Source organism: Toxorhynchites rutilus, chromosome 1 (assembly GCF_029784135.1).
Source record: "Toxorhynchites rutilus septentrionalis strain SRP chromosome 1, ASM2978413v1, whole genome shotgun sequence".
Lineage (NCBI taxonomy): Eukaryota > Metazoa > Arthropoda > Insecta > Diptera > Culicidae > Toxorhynchites > Toxorhynchites rutilus.
In genome coordinates, this window is record NC_073744.1 from 174,331,952 (window position 1) to 174,357,508 (window position 25,557).

Below are 25,557 nucleotides of genomic sequence, written 5' to 3' on the forward strand. Positions count from 1 at the left end.
AATGCTCGAGGCAGCACACAACCGAACGACGCCTTACATCTCCCTTGCATCGTTCTGGCTCTGCCTTCTTTTCATCAGCAGTTCTACAGGTAAGACGTGCTTTCGACGGCTCCGTGATGCTCGGACGACGGCCGACTCCACAATATGGGACCAGGTAGAATCGTGCGCAATAAATCGATTGTTTCTCTGTTTTTATTTTTTCCCTTCAGAAATAAAAACCGTCCGTACCTATATTCTCGAAATCCGGCCACAAAAAATGGTTATTGAGTTCGGTTCATTATTAAGGCATTTTCGGACCTAGCATTCTGGAAGCTTGTTGACGTAGCCACCAAGGTGCCTCATCCCAAACACGATTTCTTATGCAAAACTTAAAGTCAACATCCAAGTTAACCATTTCACCTACAACATCGAGTCGCACGAAGGGTTCTCCGTAGCCACATTGGTTGCGCATACGCTTAGTAAGCGATCGATCGTGAGTTCAAAACTCAGAGCCCTCATTGACCATCTTTGTGCTGTTATAGAATAACTACGTCCACGCAACAATTATCAGCGATGGAGATCGATCCACGGTCCAAATAAGATCGATTCATCCTTACAACTGCTCTGCTTCGTAAGAAACATCGGGCTGTTGTTCTATTAAAAACACAACAATGATCATATCAACTGTCTCCGCTGTTCGGTGGTCTAGCTGGACAAAAGAAGAACAGAAGGAATACTTTTACGCCTCAATGGATATTGTGTAATGTACCATATGCAATGGTATAAAAGGAACACTCTTACGCCTAATATGGTAACTGTGTAAAGCGCTATGCATAGATTCGACAAAAAGATGTGACATATTCACTAGGGATTGTTAACTGGTTTACCGTTACCGGTATTACCGGTAATACCGGGTCATTTTCCATTACCGAATTACCGGTAATTTTACAATCGATAACCGGTAATTTCGGTAATTTTAATTTTTACATCATAAATAATATTCGCTTTTATGCCGCTTTAAAATATTACTCTAGAATCTAAATAAAGTCGAGAAATCCAACTGGCAGTGTTGCGCCGATTCTACGACCTCCGAACTTCTGTTCAGAAATAGCTGCTCGATCTCGATACTTGATGCACTCGAACCAGTTCTGGTCACTGTAGAACTGCTAGGCCGGAAGAACTGCACCCTTTATGAAACTGACGTCGGATTGAAATTTATGCTAGAACAGCTATCTTCATTCTGCTCTTCGCGTAACTAAGTGGCTACGAAGACCCCCTCTTTTTGTACAGAACAGGATTGATAAAACAGTCAAAACCAACGTTGAATAGGGTTTGTCAACAAAAAAAAAGCCTGGGAGAGCTTCAAAGCTCACCGGCACAACCCCCGTGGTTGCTCACCCAAGCTGGAATCAAAACTCTCGTGTTTACTCCGGACCAGGAGTAGCAATTTGTCCATCACCTGCTTATTGTAACATGTTTACATTCGTTTCTCTAAAGGTTTTAACCCGACAGGGTGACGATTTCACCCGCACTCTCATTTATTTCACCTGAAAACACCAGTTTTTGTATTCTATCAAAATTCAAAAATTCTCAAAAAATAATCAACAGATACTGTAGAATAGTTCATGTATAGTTGAAGAGAGGTTCTGCAACGATTTGAAGTCGGAGGAACATGGGAAGTATTGGAAATATATGGAAATCCTTAGGGGGTCGGTTTTAACCTGATTTCCCCTAATGAGATGCGATTTAGATTAGAAGATGACAAACTTAACATTATTTGTGTCCTTTAGTATTAATTTGAATTTGAATTTGAACAAACTAAGTTGGAAAATCCTGTAAAACGTTTTATTGTAAACTAATCATTATCAATAAAAGCCGTTTCTTCAAGAAAATGGTTTTGTTTCAATGTATTGTTTTACCGGTAATGAAATTTTCATTACCGAATAACCGGTTATTGAAATTTTGGCACGGTAATGCAATCCCTAATGTATACGATAAAATGCTGATGGGCCTAAATAAATAAACAAATGGGATAAAAAAAAGAAATTCTACTCATTTGACACAGTTTTTTGACGAGAAATCAAAGAAGTTCTGCGATGATGAATTCTGCAAGTTGCATGAAGAATGACGAAAGATTGTGAAACTAAACGGTGCACATAGAAAAAAAAGAAGATGTACGCCTTTGTATTTTCCTTTCGATTTTTTCTTAAAAATCGGCATGATTATTCCAATTCAATATTATTCAATATTTATCAATTTGAACGAAGACAAATCATTGGAGGATGAATCGCGGGGACTTATTATTGAAGCCCAGGCGAGGAAAGATTTTGCAATAGTAAACTGGTTTTAATGGGATGATGAATTTGTGGATCAGCTAAATGAACGGCATCAGTTATTAGGCACTGACTTACATCTATTAGTTTGATCGGCAATTTTGGATTTAAACTCGCCAAAACTACATAGCACAACACATCACGTCTATATCCTTATACATGTTATGATTTTCAATCACTGTATTCCATTTACGAAGCACTTTATTTTATCGAAAACTCACAGTTCAGCCAGCGTGTGCCGGTTTATGATAGAAAATGTCCGAGATTAGATTCACATGTGATGTTTTAATGATGACAATGTAAATATTATGTTTTATTACGTGATCACATGGTAAATGAAATTTGGAAGAAAACAAACAACAATACAAATAGCTTCCCGAGTTGTTGTTCCCCAAAGCTGTTCAAAAAATTGAGAGGAAATTGCCTCTTTAATTATATTCACATGTTTATACTGTTCAAACATAGAATAGAGAATAGAAACAAACATAAACTTAAATTTGAGCGCAATTCAACTATTTTTACGATAATTTTTTCCATGAAATGGAGAAATATCCACATGGACAATAGGGGGAGGGGTATAGAAAATGTCCATGTTTGTCCACGGAGGGGGAGGGGGTGTCTGAAATCGTACTTTTTCTGTCCACGTGGTATGTGGACAGCTCCTTATGTGTTCTATGTACAAAAGTGACACATTCTCTGCAGGTGGTGAAAATTTTTGAACGAAAATAGAGTCTGATAATGTTTTTTTTTACTATAGAGAAAGTTTTGGCGGAAATGCAAGCAAATGTATAGGAAAATAAGTTAATTCGGTTCATTTTGGATCAGGGACAGTGTGTTCTATATATTAAAATAACTTCACGTAATAATTTTCAAAAATACAACTATTTAAAATTGCTTTCGGTCTGCTACTCTGACAGAGAGTACATTGCTCCAAAAATGCGGCTGAATTATTTTGACGTTTGATCTAGCAAGGTTGTCACATTTTCATCAAACGACTGAATTTGAGTCGAACGGATTTCAGAATGCTCGATCGAATTGTGAGATTCGATATTGTTACCACAAACAAGGTTCATGGCCGTGGAGGTGCTCTGGCGTAGTGGTAACAACTTTTATCGCTTTGCATGATAGAAAAAGTACAGAGTGTTTCACCAACGACACGATCAAAAGCGTAGGCGGATATCTAAGGTGTGATCAATCATCCACAAATATCAACAACGCAGTCAAGATCGCCCCAGTTGAGCAAAACATTTAATGCGCATATTAATGTTGAGTTTTGTGGTTCGGTGGAGAGCAATAAATACTTTCGCATGTCCATACATAACTTAAGCAATTTGGCTGTGTTTCAAATTCAGAATATCGATGTGAATACCCCTCGATTGAATGACAACGTCGAAACCTAGACATAATTTATATAGCAGAACAACGTATGCCGGGTCAACTAGTATGCTCTATAAATATCAATAACTATTGATTGAGATTTGAAAAAAAATGTCCGGAATTCAAACTGCGGCACAATGAAGAAATTTACAAGTTTTGAACAAATATAACATGATTTTGTAGAATTTTGTGATTCATAACTTACATGAATGCCTTCTAATTCTATGAGAACAGTAATTTTTCATTATTTTTAGTAGTTCAAGTAACATCACCTAAATGTCTAAATGTCCGGATTTCGATGCATTACGGTCATGAATTATTGTATAGAATCACAGTAGGCATTTTTTTTTGTCAGGTTCAGTTCAGTTCTTTGTTTTAAAGAGGCTTTAAGCTTTGCAGTGCGAATGACTCTATTTTTGTCGGGCAGAATTCATTGGTTGATATAATGGCGTTAGTGCGTCTTGAATCGAGTTGGCACGCTCCCAATGAAACCTCGGGCTATCCGCTCGTGAGCTAGCTGAGCTATTGAATTATATCAGGATTACGGTGTGCGATGAAATTATTAGGAGAATGTCTGACCATATATAAAAAAAAAAATCTGAAAGGGGAAGAAAAAAAGGCAGCTGATACCAGCATGCATTCAAAAGTTGTGGTTATAATTCAAGCCCAAGAACAAAAAGATCGAATTCGTCTCGAAAGAAGCCGCATGCATTTGTTCTCGAGGCTTAGACCAGGGGTGGCATTTCGCATTTCGAAACGAGTGATGTTCGTTCGTTTCGTCAACTCTTGCCATTATGAATTTCGAAGCGAGCTCGAAACGAGCGAAATGAATAAGGCAGTAGTAGAGTTTCGAGCAAAGTTTGACATTATGTAACAATGTGTTCGAGCATTCTTTAACTCGAAACGAAAACAAATGTCTCGACAACAAATGGTTCATCGTCGTATGGGAAAATGCTAGTGAAACGTCCATTTTAATACTAAACCTTACATTGAAGAGAATTTCAATTGCATTTCCTTTGGTTTTGACGTCTTTTTGTACAAGTATGTGAGTATAAATACAATACTTTTATTTCAGCACTATGAAATCACAAAGAAATTCAACGAGCATCACATTTGCAGTACATTTATTTTCCGTAAGCCTTACAATGGGTATATAAGTACCATCAATACACAGGGTATTGAATTTGTCGAATAACTATTGCTTTGTTTCATTAAACGATGTTGTATCCAATTCGATCTATTTTTCGCATAATTTTTTTTTCCAGAAGTGGTATCATTTAATCGAGCACTGATGAAACTGTTGGTTGAGTCATACAAAGTAAAAAGTTTTTTCCTTCATTACATTAATTAAGTACGACCAGAAGCCAGAACATTCAAAACGTCCATTAATTTCAAAGCTGCAGGAATAGCAGTACTTTTGAAAGTTGTTTGGAACACGGTTGTATGCGAAATATTTTTAAATGCTGCTCGACTAAGTCTGATATACTGCCGAAACCTTGAAACAAAAGAATAGTTATTATCATTTATATCGGAAACGTTCATAAGACAAATTAACTCATTTTCACTTAGCGAAAGAGAGTCACTGTTATCGCCCCAACTCCCGCCTCTGTGGAATAGGCGAGTTCTCTTCTTCACTATCGCTGTCGTCAAAAAAAAATTCACGATCTTCTCTTTTTAATCACAATTCAAATATAATATCAAATTAAATTTGTTTTTTCGGCATTTGTCGCCACACGAACTGAAACTCTGGCAGCTTTGCCTGAAATTAATTAGATTATGGTTTATAGCACAAGAGTCTATAGAGAATCACTTTATAAAACAATTTTGTATAGTGACAGAGAAGCGTTAACAACTGAAATCTAAAATTTGTAAAGACTATTGAATTTGATTTATTTGCCTAGAAGTGCACCGAATTGTAAGTAATTCATATAAAAGTAAATGGATATAAATAAAAATAAATGTATTTTTTAGCTTGAAGCTATTCGCTATCAAGACCGGGCATTTTTTATTTTTACCGGAACATTTCTTCAAGAATTCGCAACGATGGCCGAAAATCCTAACCTCGATGAAACATCCGATCCTTATACATCTTTCTACTGTGTAGAATGTAAAAGACCAAACGCGGCCGATGATATTGTGGCTTGCGATCGTTGCCACCAGTGTCGTTGTCGACAATTTCTTCATCTACCAGGAAGGCACGCGCGGAGCTGAATTTACAGCGTTTGGCAGAAAAGAAGGAGTTAGATAAAAAAGAGCTAGAACTGCAACTGGAGAAGAAATATATAGAGGAAAAGTATCGCCTGATGGAACAAACGTTGGAAGAAGAAGAAGAAGAAACACGGAGTATCAGAAGTCAACGTAATGCTATGAGCCGACTGGAGCAGCAAAGTGCGGTGAACGAGTGGGTGCAGAAATCCGTCGGAGTTGGTGGAGCAGGAACTGAGCGAATAGAAGAGTCAATGGAGAAGCAGATCAATGAGAATAGCCATGTGTCTAACCCAGGGAAGGAAGTGGAACAAGAAGGCGCGGTTGGAGGAGACTGTATTATTGCAAACGAATCCCAGCAGAACACGTCATCGATACATCCGAAACCGAAACTGAACGTAGGACAATTACCATTGGAGATACGACAAACTCAACTAATGTCGCTACAGCTGAGCGACCAGCGGAAAGAACTGCAGGTGGTACCGGAGGATAAATTGCCAACGACAATGATACCGACGAACAAAGGAGCCATTCCGAAAATACGAACGAACGATGTCAATCCAGGGAAAAATCGTATAGGAGAACCTGGATCAGACGGTGTTAAGCAGCCAGGCCCGAAAGTGCGCTTGGAAAAAGAACTTAACATAAAATCTAAATTTCCGTTGAAGCAGCAGCGACCCGCCCTAGGCCTAGATCCAATGCCGCTACTCAACGTGCCGATTCGTGATACAATCCTACCAGAACAGCAGCGACTTAGCGCGCCCTCGTATCAAACATTAAATAGATACCCACGCGGTGAGAGAAATGATTTATCAATATTACCACAAGTTTATCATTCTAGACCGACGCCAGATCAGCTAGCAGCACGGCAGGTTTTACCACGGAACCTGCCAACCTTCACGGGCAATCCAGCTGATTGGCCCGTGTTTATAAGTAATTACAATTACACTATCGATAGATGTGGGTACAGCGCAGGAGAAAATATGATCCGGCTGCAACGTTGTCTCAAAGGGGCTGCTTGGGAATCTGTAAGGAGCAGGCTGATTCTCCCAGGTTCAGTTCCTCACGTCATTGAGGCTTTGCGGATGCGCTATGGACGATCGGAACTCTTGATAGAGTCACTCATCGAAAAAGTAAAATCGTCATCAACACCAAAAGCCGATCGGTTAGAAACGATCATTGAATTCGGCACGACTGTACAGGCGTTGTGCGACCATAGAATCGCGGCCGACATGCTGGATCATCTGTCCAATCCGTGTCTCTTGAAGGATCTGGTGGCGAAGTTGCCGGCAGAATATCGTATGAAATGGGCAAGTTTCAGAAGAAAACAAAGAAACCGTTGATTTGAAGGCTTTCGCTAGTTTTATGGACGAAACCGTTGTAGACGCATACAGTGTTTCCTCATATTCTGGACCTGGGAGCTTGGATCGCCGTGGAAAGTCTAAGCAACCAGATCGCAGTTTGATACACACCACCGACTCAAGCGCGAACGAAAGAAATAAGAGAGTCGACGAAACCGACTCCTATAAAGGAGGACGATCTAGAAAACTGGAATGCTCAGTGTGTGCGAAGGAAGGCCACAAAGCAAGGGAATGTAAGTTCTTTAAATCGTTATCAATCGATGATCGATGGAAGAAAGTTCAGTGCTTAAGTCTCTGCCGAACCTGTTTATTTGCACATGGTCGGAGAGCTTGCCGCAGCACGTTGCGATGTGAAATCGACGGATGCCAGGGAAGGAAGGAAGGAAGGTATTGAATTAGAGAGACTTTAAACTCTGAGAGTTCATTCGTCTCTGACGGATGCCAGGCACGACATCACCCTCTTCTACATTCAACTACTAGATCACCAATATCATCAAAGCAAGAGCAGTCTGTTGATCATCACGTTCATCAAACGTTACCCACTCTTTTCTTTCGAATACTCCCGGTTACCCTTTACAATGGGACAACTTCTATAGACACATTCGCCTTCTTAGACGAAGGATCGTCGTTCACCATGATCGAGGATAGCTTGTCAACGCAGTTGGGTGTTGACGGATATAATTACCCACTTCGTTTGAAATGGACGGCCAACATGTCGCGACAGGAGAAAAACTCCAGACGTGTTTCGTTTGATATTTCTGGTTTAGGAGAAAAAAGGAGATTTTTAGTAACAGACGTGGGAACTATCGAATCGTTAGATTTGCCAACCCAGAGTCTACAATTCAATCAACTGACGAAAAGATATCAGCATTTGCGGAGACTGCCAGTTAAGTTACAGCGAGGCGAAACCGCAATTTTTGATTGGTTTGGACAACCTCAGGCTTGCCGTTCCATTGAAGTCGCATGAGGGGGAATATGATGAACCAACCGCAGTGAAGACAAGGCTTGGGTGGTGCTTGTATGGTGGCAAACGTTCGCCAGACGCTCTATGTCATTTTCATCTATGCGAATGCAACGATGATCGCTCGACTCTGAAGGCCTTTTTCACTACTGAAGACGTGGGTGTTCAACCAAAGACAACTAATGTGTCAAAAGATGTGAAGCGAGCGATGGATATTCTCCAAAAGACAACCGTGCGAGTAGATGATCGCATCGAGTCGGGACTCATTTTCAAATACGATGATTTTGAATTCCCAGACAATCTACCGATGGCTATCCGGCGGCTTGAGTGCCTAGAACGAAAAATGGCGAAAGACCCTGATATGAAAAAAAAAGCTAATGAAAAAGATCGACGAGTATTTGATCAAGGGCTACGCTCATCGCGCTACAAAAGATGAGTTGATGGCTGCAAACCCCCGTCGCACGTGGTACTTGCCTTTGGGTGTGGTGGTGAACCCGAAAAAGCCGGATAAAATCCGTCTGATTTGGGACGCCTCAGCCTCAGTGGATGGTCTCTCCCTTAATACGTTCCTCCTAAAAGGGCCCGATCAACTGGCTTCGTTACCATCAGTGCTCTTCCGATTCCGCCAGTTCCGGGTGGCGGTGAGCGCTGACATAAGAGAGATGTTTCATCAAATTGGAATCAGGTCAGAAGATAGACACGCCCAACGATTCATATTTCGGACCGATCCATCGCAGCCTCCAGACATCTATATAATGGATGTGGCAACATTTGGATCATCTAGCTCCCCGGCCACCGCGCAATATGTAAAAAATTGGAACGCGCAGCAGTTTGCAGATCAATTTCCAAGAGCGGTAGAGGGAATCGTTTTCAACCACTATGTGGACGACTACCTCGATAGCTTCCAGAAGGAATGTGAGGCGTTGCGGATTGCAAAGGAGGTTCGAGCAATTCACAAACACGGTGGGTTCGACATACGGAGTTGGTGCTCCGATCGACCTAGTGTACTAGAGGGCCTCGGTGAACAGGTGGAAACTGTCGAGAAAGATCTCAACTCGGACAGCGGAACAGATCAATCGGAGCGTGTGTTGGGCATGCTGTGGGTCACCAAAACGGACGTACTTCGTTTTTCTACCACGATGCGATGCGATATAGCTGAACTAATTGAAAGCGGAAGGAAACCTACTAAACGAGAGATTCTACGCTGTGTCATGACGCTTTTCGATCCGTTGGGTGTTCTTGCACCATATTTAATCCAAGGTAAAATGGTCGTACAGGATGTATGGCGAGCGGGAGTCGAGTGGGATCAGCAGATTCCCGTCGAATTGCCTGATAAATGGCAAAAATGGGTCGAGGCTCGCATGCTCAGAGCAAGATTAATAATATTACCATCCCCCGCTGCTATTATCCTCCTACTAGCTGTGGAGAGTTTTGTTTCGGGGGTTTTTGTGCTCTCTTGGCCGAGTGGTTAGCGTCATAACTAACATGTCGGGTGTTCGGGTTCGATTCCCGTTCTGGTCGGGGGATTTTTTCGTCAAAGAAATTTCTTCCGACTTGCACTGTGATCACGCGTATTCTAGAGCTTGCCACTCAGAATGCATTCAAGGCGTGTTATTTGGCATAGAAATCTCAACTAAGTACTAATAAAAATGACGCAAGTAATACTACGTTGAGACGGCGAAGTTCCTCTAGGAACGTTAGTGCCATTGAAGAAGAAGAAGAAGCTGTGGAGAGTTGCATGACATACAATTGCATATTTTTGTAGACGCGAGCGAGCTCGCTTACGCATGCGTGTCGTACTTTAGAATCCAGCAAGTTGGCGGCACAGTGGAAGTCGCGCAGATCATGGCAAAAGCGAAGGTAGCACCAGTGAAACCGATGACGATTCCCCGTCTAGAGCTTCAAGGGTGTGTACAAGGTGCGCGATTGGCAAAATATATCGTCGAAGGCCATACGTATCAGATATCCAGAAGATATTTCTGGTCCGATTCAAGCACTGCACTAAGTTGGATCAGAGCTGACCCCCGAAAATACCGTCAGTTCGCTGCTTATAGAGTGGGAGAAATTCTCGAATTGACAAGCCGAGATGAGTGGCGCTGGGTACCCTCAAAGTTGAATCCTGCTGATGAAGCCACCAGATGGGGTGACGATCCATTTACCAATAACCGCAGTTCATGATACAACGGTCCCGCTTTTTTGGATCATACAGAAGATAAGTGGCCAGAGTGGAAAACGCCACAAGAAAACCGCGAAGAGCTGCGTGCGTGTCACATTCATAGGAAAGTAAACTTCGCTTTACCTGTTATCGATATAAATCGCTTTTCTCGGTGGAGTCGTGTCCTGCGTTCTATGGCCTACGTTCACCGTGTAGCCAGCAATTTCGTAAAAATAATTTCACAAGAAAATCGCGTGTCAGGTCCACTAACACGAGAAGAGTTCCTGCTGGCCGAACGAACGCTGTTTAAAACGGCTCAGTGGGACTACTACGCAGACGAAGTTGCTACGCTTTGAGCAAATCAACATCTGCCTGCAGAAAAATGTACTCCTCTGGAAAAGAGTAGTCCTTTATACAAATATTCTCCGATGCTGGATGAACATGAAATTCTGCGCGTCGACGGTAGGATAGGAGCAGCACGATATGCTGCGCTTGACGTAAAGTACCCTGTAATCCTGCCCAAAAACCATCGTTTAACATTTTTATTCATCGATCATCTCCACCGGCAATACCACCATGGAAATAATGAAACGGTGGTCAATGAGGCGCGGCAACGCTTCTGTGTACCTCAACTTCGTTCGTTGGTCAAGAAAGTTTCGCGGGATTGTCAGATCTGTAAAATACGAAGAACATCTCCGAAAGTTCCCAGAATGGCACCACTTCCCCAGGCCAGACTTTCCTCCTATGTGCGCCGGTTTAGCTACGTCGGCTTGGACTATTTTGGGCCACTTCTAGTGAAAGTTGGTCGTAGCCAAGCTAAGCGCTGGGTTGCCCTTTTCACATATCTGACCGTCAGAGCGGTGCATGTGGAGGTAGCATTTAGTTTAAGTACTGCCTCGTGTATCAAATGTGTTAGACGGTTCATTGATCGTCGTGGTTCCCCAATTGAAATATTTATCGACAATGGGACCAATTTCCAGGGAGCCGAACGACTTTTACGGGAACAGATCAACGAAGGATTAGCGGAAACTTATACCAATTCAACGACGACATGGCGATTCATTCCCCCAAGAGCACCTCACGTGGCCCTACAGGATGGATACGATAATGGCAGACTAAATGACGAAGATCTTCTGACTCTATTGATTGAAGCGGAGGCAATCGTCAATAGCAGACCGCTCACCTATCTGCCGCTGGATTCAGATGAGCAAGAGTCACTCACACCAAATCATTTTTTGGTGGGAAGTTCATCGGGTGTACGTCAACCAATGCGAACTACCGATGGAGGGGGTCTCCGTAGCCACATTGGTTGCGCGTTCGCTTAGTAAGCGATCGATCGTGAGTTCAAAACTCAGGACCCTCATTGACCATCTTTGTGTTGTTACAGAATAGCTACGTCCACGCAACAATCATCAGCGATGGAGATCGATCCACGGTCGAAATAAGATCGATTCATCCATACAACTGCTCTGCTCTGCAAGACACATCGGGCTGCTGTTCTATATATAACTCAACAATGATCAATCAACTGTCTCCGCTGTCCGGTGGTCCAACTGGATAATGGAAGAACAGACAGAATACTCTTACGCCTAAATGGCTACTGTGTGAATGTACCATATGTAATGGTATAGAAGGAATACTGGCGAATGGCAACTGTGTAATGTGCTAATTATAGATATATGATAACCTAAGTGGTGCGGAAGGAAGGAAGGTATTGAATTAGAGAGACTTTAAACTCTGAGAGTTCATTCGTCTCTAGTGGTGCGGACTCAATCCACTTCATTTTCAAGCAAATTCATGCATGTTTTCAAGCGATTTCTTGCAATAAATTTTCAGACCACCAGGGATGCCAGATTTACAAACATGTTTGTAAATTTACAGACATATCTGTAAAACACTTATTTTTGTTGTAGACTTTTTGGATATAACAATATTTCACAGGTTTTTGAAAAAATAAGAGGCTCTATTCATCACATCAAAGATATTTCACTCACCATATGACATTTTTCCATAGTTTAGTTTGGAACTCACACACATAAGTACTTTGGCCCTGACATCATTGCAGACGAAAGAGAGTATACGGTTATTCACAATTAATGAAAAATTTCATTCTCTGCAGGTAAGGAAAAATCTTGAACGAAAATTGTCTCTGATAATTATATTCTGTTCTAGATAAGATTGTTTTGCTGAAATGCAAGGAGATTTATTGAAAAATAGTTAAGTTAGGGTCAGGACTATGTCTTCTGAGTATTTTAACAACATCGAATAAAAATTTTCATTCTATTTTCAACAACTTACATTCGCTTTCGGGTCTGCTTATGACGAAATATGGGTTACTGTTCGATATTGTAACCACAGACATGATTCATGGCCGTGTGGTGATCTAAAACTTGTATAGCCTTGCATGGCGGATGGAAAATATACACTGCATTTTCTTATAAATTTCATCAACGAAAAGACCGCAAGCCTTGGTGGATGTCCAATATATCAACGAAGAAATACTGATTTTTATAAAAATTAACAGCGCGTATGTATGTGTAGATCGTTGAAATATTTAAACACACTTACAACACATAAGTTATTAAGTGGTCCGAAAAATCAATTTCTTTTCACATTTTCCCAAAAATGACAAATGAAAATTATTAACTTTTGAATCACTGAACCGATTTAGATGATCGACATATAAAATTGAAACTAATGACAAAGCCTTTTATTGGAAAATATTTAACTTGCGAAAAAATTATTATATTTTAGTAATTATTGATTGTAGTCGTTTTTTATTTTTTTATGACTCTGGACTAGAGGGCGCTATATTTTTTTATATTTTTTCTTGAAAGCTGAGGATTTTTTACATATCATATCTCGATATCAGAGATGCTGTTTCTTCGTTTTTTAGATATGATTTTTTCAAAGTTAACCGGTGGTTCGAAAAATCATTTTTCCCCCTTTGTCCAAAAATAACTTTCCGCAAAAAATCATAACGTCTGAACTACTGAACCGATTTAGATGATCGATATATTAAATTGAAGCCAATAAGCATAATTTGAAAAATATCACACTTGCGGGAAGATTGGATTCTAGTAGCATAGGTCTAGTTTAGTCACATATGAATATTGATCGAAGACTTAAAACATGTTAAATTTACAAAATTATAACTTAAAAACGATAATTGTAGCATCTCTGATATCGAGATATGTTTGGTAAATAATCCTCAGCTTTCCATAAAAAAATATAAGAAAAAATAGAGCGCTCCTATCTTTAACCGAGAAAACTATGAAAAACTAACTCAATCAATAATTACAAAAACAAAAATTAAATTTTTCTCAAAAGTAATATTTTTTCAAAGAAAAATAACTCGTCAGCTTCAATTTGATATGTCGATGATATGAATCGGTCCAATAGTTCATAAGTTATGACTTTTTGTAGTGGGAAAAATGGGGAAAATTGTTTTTCGAACCATCGATTCGTTCTGAATATTTCAAAAACGAAAAAAATAGCATCTCTGATATTGAGATATTTTATGTAAAAAACTCTCAGCTTTCAAGAAAACATATAAAAAAATATAGCGCCCCCAAGTCCAAAGCCATGAAAACATTAAAAAACGACTACAATCAATAATTACGAAAATAGGATCCATATTATCTGCAAGTTCAATATTTCTCAATTAAAGCTCATTGGCTTCAATTTGATATGTCGATCACATTTGATATGTGTTTGATATGTCGATCAAATTTATAACTTTCGAACCACTTAACCGATTTAATTTTTGAAAAAAGTCATTTTGGGAAAAGTGGAAAAAATGGAAATGGGCACCCCAATGAAAAAATAAAAAAAACACGAGTTTAATGTTTTGCGATAAAGAACAAAATTACCACTTTTGACGAAGATCTGAGAACCACTATATTGGTTTGGCATGGAATGGCTGTATATGTATACAAAATACAATCTTACGTGCATCGCGATGTACAAAGTATTAATGAATATGTGAAAATTAACGTTAAAAGACATTTCTATAGATCTGCACACTTTTACAGACTTTTCCACATTTTTAACAGACATTCACATATTTTTACAGACTTTTTTTTTAAATCATCTGGCATCTCTTCCTTCCACTTTTTATCGAATATTTTCAAATCGCAGGAGTAAACATTTACGTGACTTTGACTTCGTTTGTTTTCATTTCGTTCGGAAAAACGTTATGTCAAAGAGAGGGGACATTAAAAATGCGTTGCTTAGTGAAAGACTGAGATGCTCTTTCAGAGATGCAATGGTTAATTAAACAATTAACGGAAAAATGTAGTTCGTTCATTTTATAATTTTAATTATTTTTGCCCTTGACAACAATACCTCTTTCATAGTGTTGATTATCATAAGAAAAATAACACTCCTGATCGTTGGATCTCTTTTGACATTTCAATTGGATCTTTTTTGACAGCCGTTTTGATTCAGTCCGCACTACCTAGATGATAACCATGTGACATGTACACGATTAAAAAATTCGGCTCTGTTACAGCTAAAATGCTAATGAGCCTTAAATAAAAAATTGGGATAAAAAAAAAAACTACCGATGGAAACTGTAGCAAAATCCTTAAGAGTTCATGGATAGCTATACAGAAACAGTTGGACCATTTTTGGAAGCGTTGGGTAAGGGAATATTTACCAACTCTCACAAAGCGCACTAAGTGGTTCGAGCCGATTAAAAATGTTGAGGACGGCGATCTCGTTCTTATCATTGACGACACGAAACGAAATGGATGGGTAAGAGGTCGCGTTCTTGAAGTGATTCCTGGTAAGGATGGCATAGTACGGCAGGCTGTTGTACAGACAGCAGGAGGAGTTTTCCGACGTCCCGTTTCGAAATTGGCTGTAATTGAAGTAACAAGAACTGGTGAAACCCCGACCCGAGGAGGGTTCCACGAGAGGGAGAATGTCGCCACACGAACTGAAACTCTGGCAGCTTTGCCTGAAATTAATTAGATTATGGTTTAAAGCACAAGAGTCTATAGAGAATCACTTTATAAAACAATTTTGTATAGTGACAGAGAAGCGTTAACAACTGAAATCTAAAATTTGTAAAGACTATTGAATTTGATTTATTTGCCTAGAAGTGCACCGAATTGTAAGTAATTCATATAAAAGTAAATGGATATAAATAAAAATAAATGTATTTTTTAGCTTGAAGCTATTCGCTATCGAGACCGGGCATTTTTTATTTTTACCGGAACAGCATTGGTATTTAAAATAGATGTAGAGGTTTGTTTACAAACCCAAAAATGTGACATTTCTCTTCGAGACAAATTTTGCTCGAAATCTAGTACACTGAAAATATTAACTCGAAAAAGATACTAAAATCAACTCGACTCGAGTTTGAATTATCTCGAAACGAGTTACTCGTTTCGAAATACGCAATGTCACCCCAGGTGAGACGAACTATTGCGGAAGCTCCATTTGATCCTAGAAAGTTCCAAGGGAACAAACATTCGTCTAAAGCAAGAATTTATCTCTCATTCCAATGACTTATTCTCCCTAAAGCCATTGATTAAATGTTGAAAAATATGAAAATTATTAAAAAAATACGATAATTAAGGCCTAAATCTTTTTTTTTTATCCCATTTATTTATTTAAGGCTCATTAGCATTTCAGCTGTAACAGAGCCGAATTTTAATCGTGTACATGTCACATGGTTATCATATCTATAATTAGCACATTACACAGTTGCCGTTCGCCAGTATTCCTTCTATACCATTACATATGGTACATTTACACAGTAGCCGTTTAGGCGTAAGAGTATTCTGTCTGTTCTTCCATTATCCAAGTTGGACCACCGGACAGCGGAGACAGTTGATTGATCATTGTTGAGTTATTTATAGAACAGCAGCCCGATGTGTCTTGCAGAGCAGAGCAGTTGTATGGATGAATCGATCTTATTTCGACCGTGGATCGATCTCCATCGCTGATGATTGTTGCGTGGACGAAGCTATTCTGTAACAACACAAAGATGGTCAATGAGGGGGTCCTGAGTTTTGAACTCACGATCGATCGCTTACTAAGCGAACGCGCAACCAATGTGGCTACGGAGACCCCCCCGAGGCCTAAATCTGTGTAGCGTTCCAAAAGAGGCCTAACCGAAGACTATTTTTTGTTTGTCAGCGCTCCGCCATAGATAACGGGGTTAAATAAACAATCCTTACTGAGGGCTGACATCTATGACTTGAGTTTACCATTATTTTCAGGATTCTATGGAATTTTCCCGTAGCTCAACTCAGTGTTCAGCTCCAGAATCCCCTCGGAGCCACAACGTACCCTAACAGCAGATAAATTGTGCTTCTCCGCCTGTCAACAAGTTCGGTTCAAATGCGCGGGTAAATATGCTTTTGTTGCAATTTTGCTAAATGTGCAACCCGTGCACTTTGCACGGAAAATTTTACCACTCCCACTGGGTCACACGGCAAACATCTGGAGGCAACAGACAAACTTTCCCACGATGCTCCACCCTCGACTCCAGCCAACCCCACAGGGGAGGGGGGGAGCAATATTTCTATTAGTTCCGCTTGGTTTGTTCCTTCTGCTTCTCATCCCCACCCCAAACCATGGGCTTCATAAATATTCATTTATTTTGCTACGATGCAACGATGGAAACAGTGACCGGGGGGATGGATGGTGATCGGGAGCGGGAAGATGGCTTGTTTTGTTTGGCTTCTTTTCTAGTATTGTTCAAAAGTGGTCTTCTGCTGTTTGATTTGTATATGGTAACATCTGAAAAAGTTTATTCAATAAAAAAAGATTCCAGCTACAGGTAGAGTGCTTTTCCGGTACATGATTTATAAAGAGAGGAGAAAATACAATACAATCTTGTAGAAATAGAGACACCTTTCAGTTTCAGTTTCCTGTCCGCTAGTGGATGGGTTTGTGTGTACATGTATATAAATCTGCTATAAAACAATTTACCCCCCCGAAGAAGGGGAAAGGTAGGAGAGTCAAAGGCGTTTCACATAGTTCGGAAGGATCCAGTGGGAGGTCGGTTGTCTCTTCACACAAAACTCATCGTGTAAAATTTGTTGGGAGAAGTAATGCTATGTTTCTGGACTGAGGATCGCTCTTACCGCCGCCGCACATCTCAAGCTCTCTTGATTCCGTAATCCTAACCACTGGTTGTGAGGGGGTAAAATAGTCTACTTATATAAAAAACGCCAGTCAACACTATGAGCTATCTTTTTAGAGTTTTTTCATCTTTTTTTTTCACTAGCGTTTCACATGTATACTGGTTGTGTCACTACAAACGATTGTTTATTTATTTAAGTCTGATTTTGATTCTTATATCTAAGCTATTTGCTTTCTCCCGCAATGAGATGGAAGTTCCGCGATTCATCTCTGCGTCCATATGGAAATTATTACTCTCTTTTGTCGCTTGTTTTTCAGCTTCTTCTTTTTTTCTCTCACAACAAACATAAATTGACTATATGAAATATGCTATTAGAGATTTCTGTTTTACATAATAAATATCAACACATCTAATTGTTTCGGGGTTGTCACATACATACATCAACATAGATCGTTATTATTCTTGTCAACATTGCTAAATAAGTTTCTGCTTATGCTTATGATTTATAAATAACGTGACACAACAGTTCATCAAACAGCAAACATTTTTTTATCGGCTAGAGTGGAAAATGCTTCATATACTGATAATAAATATGATCGTCCATTACAATGTTATTTTGATTTAACAACCCCATACGGGTCAAAAAGGGGTCCACATCTGCGGAAATGAGGGTCAACAGCTGCTACACAGTAATTGTGGCTGCCACAGAAGTCGAACAAAATAACGTTCGAACCGTCGGAGCCTTCCAGTCCATCGATCGGACCGCGGTAAAAAGGAGCACAGTGGATTTATTGGCCATCCGGCGCTGGCCTAAAAGCCCCCGAAGTTCGTCCCTAACGTAACCAACAAAAACTTTAACATAAGGAATTTTTAACCAGCAACAGCAGCAGCAGCAGTTTAAATTTCGTAATTACGAAACTTGTTGACCACCTCGCTCGGATTCTCCGAGCCCCATTCGCCCTTCCGACCGCCGTAGTACAGCGCAGCGCCTCCCTCCGACGCCCGTCGGTGGGCCGGGTTTGGCTGGGCGGCGCTCAGGCCGCTGCCGGCACCCGCACCCGCACCGCCCGATTCCGGCAGCATACGGTCCTTGGTTTTCGGTGTGGCCCAGTGCATGCTCTGCTGGACGTGTTCCTTCATGCCGACCCAGTTCTTGTAGCTGATGTGGATGCCGCTGCCACGCCACTTGTCGTAGTTGGCGCGCTTCTCCGGGTCGCACAGGATCTCCTTGGCTTCCTGGTGGGGTTGGATGGACGAGAGGAGAAAAATGGAGGAAAACTGGTTAGCGATTTTTTAGATTTGTAGGATTGTGAACTTATGTAATAAGTATGGAGAAAAAGGGTCTACAGCAATAATTTTCACAAGAATCAAACTGTGTAAGCAATTGTAATTTATGCTTTCCAATATAGGTTTTGTTTTTTTGTTGGCTGCCCAAATAATGTCGCAGCAACTAGAATTTACATTATATCAAATTCAAGCACAGATTCAATCATAAATGCAGGTTCATTCACTAATGGGACACCGTCCATCGTTATTTCCACCTAAGTATCGACAAGTATTCTCAAACATTTGATACGTTTTTATTCAATGTCCTGGAAAAAGTCACAGGAGGGTTGTGTCCGAGACACGATCGCATAGTTGACGTAGGATTCCGTTGGGCTATCTGTTGATTTTGGATATGTTGGAAAAATTACATCGGTAAACTCTTTGATTATGATTTGGTGGTCCTGAAAAGGGCCGTTTTGTTTGGTTGTTCGGCATTGTTTGTTCACTCTACCACCTCAACTCACCACTCACCTTGTAGTATCGGGCCCCTCGTGGCATTGTATGACAGGATAGAATGCTGATAGGGCAGAAGCAGAAAGAAAGCAGATTGAGAGACAGGGAGAGAAGTGAACACACGTGGATGGAAAGGGTCGGAAAAATATAACTCGATTTTATAAAAGTTATCAAGTGTTTTAATTGCTGCTCGAATACTACAATTGGCGACGAGGATGGGATGTGGAGTTAAATTGGGACAAGTGTGTTTTCCGTGTGGACAAAATTGAATTCCTTAGCCACACGATTTCTGCTGATGGTATATTCCCGATTACTGACAAGATTGACGCTATTTTATCTTTTCGACGTCCAGAAAATGAGGCGGAAACTCGCAGTTTTTTGGTTTTTTGGGACTATCGATCATTCGAGCATATTAAAGAGCAAATGTCAAGAGCACAAAAATTAGGATTTTTCAATAAAGAGGACCGAACATCTATAATGGCAGACGCCAGTCCGACTGGACTCGGTGCATTACTGTTGCAAACAGATGCTTCAGGGAGCAGCAGAATCGTAAACTGTGCATCCAAATCGTTAACGGACACCGAAAAGAAATACTGTCAGACTGAAAAGGAGGCTCTGGCGATTGTATGGAGCGTTGAGCGATTCGACGTTTATTTGTATGGAAGTGAATTTGATATACTAACCGACTGCAAGGCTTTGGAATATTTATTCACCGTACGTTCCAGACCCTGTGCCAGAATAGAGAGATGGGTCTTACGACTACAAGCTTTTGACTTCAAAGTGATCTACATTCCAAGCGAAAAGAATGTAGCAGATGTTTTGTCGCGTCTAGGTACGCTCAGTGCTGTACCATTCGATCCTTCAGAGGAGTTGATTATCAAGCAAGTAGCGTTAGCAGCAGCAACGACGACTGCATTAAATTGGGACGAAATTGTTACAACTTCACAGCAAGATTCGGAAATACGGAAGATAATTGAGTGTTTAGAAAACGATCATGTTGACGAGCTACCAATATCTTTTCGGGTTGTTGCCAGCGAACTATGTAGATGTGGTGATGTTCTTCTGAGAACGGATAGGATTGTGATTCCGGCTGCCTTGTGCAACAAGGTACTGCTGGTAGCCCATGAAGGTCATGTTGGGATGAGCATGATGAAGTCTCATCTTCGCAGCGCTGTATGGTGGCCTAAGATGGATTCTTGTCATAGTGGATTATTACAGCCGCTTTATTGAGGTTTGTGAAATGGCACAAATTACTGCTAAAGAAACTATTATGCAATTATCAAGGGTTTTCCGTCGGTTTGGCGTACCAATGACTTTGCGAGCAGATAATGGTCCGCAGTTGAACGTAGCTTGTGAAGAATTCAAAAAGTTTTGTGATGACATGGCTATTCGTCTGGTTAATACAATTCCGTACTGGCCACAGCAAAACGGAGAGGTTGAAAGGCAAAATCGTTCTATATTGAAGAGACTGAAAATCGCACAAGAATTAGGACAAGATTGGAGAAAAATTCTTGATCAATATATCTTATCGTATCATGCAACTCCGCATCGTACTACTGGCCGTTCGCCGTCTGAGTTGATGTTCGGAAGAAGGATTCGTAGCAAACTTCCACAGGTTCCTCGTGAAGTCCATTTTGATGAGGAGGCAACTGACTGTGATCGGCTGAGGAAAGAGAAAGGGAGAGTTTACGCGGACAAGAAACGACGTGCTCGTCAGAACGATATCGTGGTTGGAGACCTGGTACTTGTAAAGAGATTTTGGAAAGATAACAAGCTGAGCACGGACTTTTTACCAGAGGAATTTATAGTAATCAGAAGAAGCGGTGCAAACGTTACTATTCGATCAAAGGAGAGCGGTAAGGAGTATAGACGAAACATAGCGATCTTGAAGAAGCTGCAAGATGAACATCTACCTGAAGAAGTCCAGCCGGTGAATTCTGAAACTGGTGATTCACGCCCAGAGATGGAACAAACGGAAATTGTCAGTGTACCTGTCGACGGGGAGCATAATTTTGAGAGAAGCAGGAAAGAACCAACAAAATTTCAAGATTACGTACCGCATTGAAAATAAAAAAAAATTAAATAAAAGGGGGATTGTAGTATCGGGCCCCTCGTGGCATTGTATGACAGGATAGAATGCTGTTTGGGCAGAAGTAGAAAGAAAGCAGATTGACAGACAGGGAGAGAAGTGAACACACGTGGATGGAAAGGGTCGGAAAAATATAACTCGATTTTATAAAAGTTATCAAGTGTTTTAATTGCTGCTCGAATACTACACAGCTTACTTGCAATATAAAAATGCCCCCGACTATATTTGCAATGCCGAGTTCAACCTGGCACCTTGGTTTTGATGTCTCTGTTAGGGAACACTTTTCGGTAGGAGCAAAATCTCCCCCTTATTTCATGTATTTGCAATGCCGTTTTCTCTCAGGCTGCTTGGTTTTGATGTCTCTGTTAGGGAACCGCCGTATGTGTCGTCAATTTCGACCAATCAAAAGAGGGTATTTCCGTTAGGATAGGGGTTGAGATTTATCAATTGTTCGATAGTTAGTTTCATATATTATTTTATTCAAAGTGAAAATTGTTATGGAGTGCCAACATCGATTGACGCAAAAATTTCATCAATCCATCATGAAATGACTGAGCAACAAGCGTTTGAAATTGGACAATTTTCACGATGTGCTCGATTTTCGATTTTCAATTTGTACCCCAATATGTTCCCGAAAGACGTAATCCTACGTCAAAAGGTAATGAAGATTGTGGAGTTTGTGGAGGCGATCTGGCGTAATGGTAACGTCCATACCTCTCACGCTAAAGGTCCCGAGTTCAATTCTCACTCCCCACATTCTTACGAAAATGGAAGCAAAAGTGACAAACCAGCCAAAAGTGTTGAAAATTACTATAATACAGGAAAAATGGCTATTGATGACTATTTCTCAAATCGTGACGTCAGTATATTTGATTTTTTACTATAAAATTTTAATACTTCTACCAAAACTCGACAATACAATATCAGATTATTTTCAGACACAAGTCTCGTGCAAAATTTTTCATTCACTTGCAAATAACATGTTTCTTCGTTACATGGAATAAATGCTTGATACAGAAAATATGATAGAATGAAGACAGCTCTAAATCGGACAATTCCTTTCTCGAGTTTTGCTCTTATCAACACATTCGGTGATCCATTTTTGTATATGGATAGAAGACGATATATGAGTGCGTTTTATCGCATTAAAATACATTTCCACTTTCGAACGAAGATCAATTTCGTTACCGCAAACATCAAATGGACTAACAACAATTGTCAATATTTAATTGTAGAACACATGCGAATTGAATTTTTCGAAATTTTCCATTTTCCTTCAGAGTTTTCCGAAAATTTTCAATTGTCATGTTTGGTTGGAATTTTTGACGTAGGACTACGTCTTTCATTTCTATACCGGGGTGTAAAATCAAAGTTTCGAAAACGAAAGCGTTACGCCGGAGACCGAGATTTTGAGTGTTAATAGCTCCTAAACAACTGAACGAAATGGTATGATAAACACTTCATTCGAAAGATAAAATGTCTACGCGTTCTATACTTGTTACTTTCTGATACAAAAACTTCTTTCAATAGTCTTAAATTTGCTTTCAAAATAGGCTATTGAAATCACCAATCGGTATATAAGCGAGCGCCGCTCGGAAATCCACTCAGTTCTAATTGAACAGCGATTGGAGCATGTTGTCGCTGTTGTGGTGAAGCTCTTCATTTATCATGAAAGCGCGGATGAACGGTGTCACCAAGAGCCTGTTTGTGCACCTTAGGCCAGAAGGGAATCCATCAGGAGGAGAGTGATGCTACAAACGGTTCCCCGGGAAGATCTCGAAGCAGCCGCTACACACACACACACACACATACACGCACGGAATTCTTTCCGTTTGGATCGAGAAAGATCCGGAAAATAATCTGCCAGTTCCTCTAGGAATTTAAAAATACATTCATGTGAAAGAGTTTATTTGAATGTTTTCTATCCATGTAACACTGTGACCAAATATGTTTCAATCAAGTGCTATTAACAGATGGTTATCGAGTTAGCATTAACCACTGGTGGGCTTCCAGTATCGAGGAAAATGTGGAAATATCTAATCGTTACTGAAAATAATCTGCCAGTTCCTCTGGAAATTTAAAATTACATTCATATGAAAGAGTTTATTTTAATGTTTTCTATCCATGTAGCACTGTGACCAAATACATTAGGTTTTGTGATTTTTCAATCAATCGCAATCAACAGGATAGCTTCTGAAGATTATTCTTCCCCATCAGTAGGATATTTCCGTATCCAATATTGGATGCATATAACCTTGTGCCTCCAACGTAACGCTCTCGTTTTCGATGTTCTCCAAATATTCATTCATTCAGAATGAATTCAGATTCAACTTCATACAAATGATCTCTAAATCAACGATAGTCCTACGTCACCCTTGCGGTTATACCATAGATATAACCCACTTCCTGTTTTTTGATTGAAATATGTGCATTATTTTTATGAGATCCCCTCTTCTTTCCAGAGAAGAAAGTGGTGTCATACCATCATAGAAACATTTTTCGTATCCGAAAACCCTCACATCCCAAATTTGGCTCCATTTGTTTGAATAGTTTTCGAATTATGTAGAAATTTGTGTTTCATTTGTATGGAAGCCTCCCTTTAGAGAGGGGGAATGGAGTGTCGATCTACCATAGATACATTTATTCAGTCTTCCGAAAAACACTTTCACATGTCCACGCGATGTGAAAATTCCATGTTTTTGTTTGAATTCGAACATGGTTTTCGCTAGTGAGCATTTTTTCCATGTCAACATACCAACACACCACGCGTTGAGTGGTGGTGGTGTGGTGTCCGATTCGCTTTTTCTACATTCTACGCACTGCCGGTGCTTGGGGTGAAAATGCAAGAGAAACTGTACACCATGTTCGAACATCATGTGAAACATTAGGATTAAACATCGTATGTCCAAACATACTACGAATACAAACATGTCACATTTTCAAACATAGGTACGATAAAATCATGTTTGTATTCAAACACAAAACTGCGAACAGCAGCGTGGACATGTTTATCCCGGACGTAGTGTTTTTTGTGAAACATGGAAGACTGCATTTATTGCATCCTGAAACCTCCACAGGCCAAATTTCGTTTTATTTGCTTGATAAATTCTCGAGTAATGCAGAAATTTGTGTTCATTTGTAAGGCAGAAAGAGGGGAGGAGTATCCAACCACCATAGAAATATTTATTGTACCCTAAAACCTCCACATGCCAAATTCCATTTGCTTAAATAGTTCTCGAGTAATGCAGAAATTTTTGTTTCATTTGTATGGCAGCCCCCCCCCACCTTAAAGAGGGGGTGGAGTGTCTAACCACCATATAAACATTTATTGTACCCTAAACCTCCATATGCCAAATTTGGTTTCATTTGCTTGATTAATTCTCGAGAAATGCAGAATTTTGTGTTTCATTTGTATAAATTTTGATTTTTGGTCCACCCTAGAATGAAAATGAGCACCCCATTGAAGAAATCAAAGAAAATGCGGGTCTAATGTTTTGCGAAAAGGATCAAAGCTACTACTATAACGATTTAAAATGAAATGACGGCAAATTGCCTTTCTTGAGGCCGAGAGTTTAGTTTAGTTTTCCAAATTGGTCTTTTTCAAGGCCTTTTCATGAACTGAGAAATCCATAATTCCATAATTCAAAACATTTGCGTAGTTTAATAGAAGCAGCCGAATTTGGTTGATTCATGGTTCATTCTTGTTCTCGCGAGAACAATACACAAGATTTGTGTCCTTATTGTTTAGCATATTTCTCTAGTTGTTTTTCTCCTTTATTCCTCTAATAGACTTAGTACTGGGCTTAAAACTAAGTTAATCATCGAGTGGGTTTCCTTCATTAGCAATAACTGTTTTAATATGCTTCCGGAACGATCTACAAGGTCTGATAACATTCTCTGAATCAATTTCCCACCAGGCTCGTGGTATAGTTTGCTTTATAGCAGTCGTGTTCGAGTGGCGCTTAGCACAGGCCTTTGCCTTCATGAAGCGCCATATGGAATAATCTAAAGGATTCAGATCTGGACTGGATGGGGGCCACACATCTTTTGACCAAAAACGACAAAGGTTCCTCCAATCTTCTCTGTGAATGAATAGACCACATATTAGATTCATTTTTCTTCGTGACCCATGGATGTACGAATTTACTACCGATATACACTTCCGTGGGCACTTTATCGCCTTCTGGAATAAATACCGGGTCCATTTTTGTACCAA

At 40.1% G+C, this 25,557-nt stretch overlaps 1 protein-coding gene across 1 annotated transcript in view; it reads right to left on the bottom strand.

Annotated features, from left to right (window-relative positions):
* Positions 1 to 17,105: 17,105 nt before the first annotated feature.
* The window catches only part of LOC129762140 (J domain-containing protein), a 96,769-nt gene continuing 88,317 nt past the window's right edge, over positions 17,106 to 25,557 (bottom strand). The window contains exon 3 of the mRNA XM_055760133.1: positions 17,106 to 18,709. Coding sequence (XP_055616108.1) covers positions 18,371 to 18,709 — 339 coding nt within the window. The 3' untranslated portion in view covers positions 17,106 to 18,370. The remainder of the gene's footprint in view (positions 18,710 to 25,557) is intronic.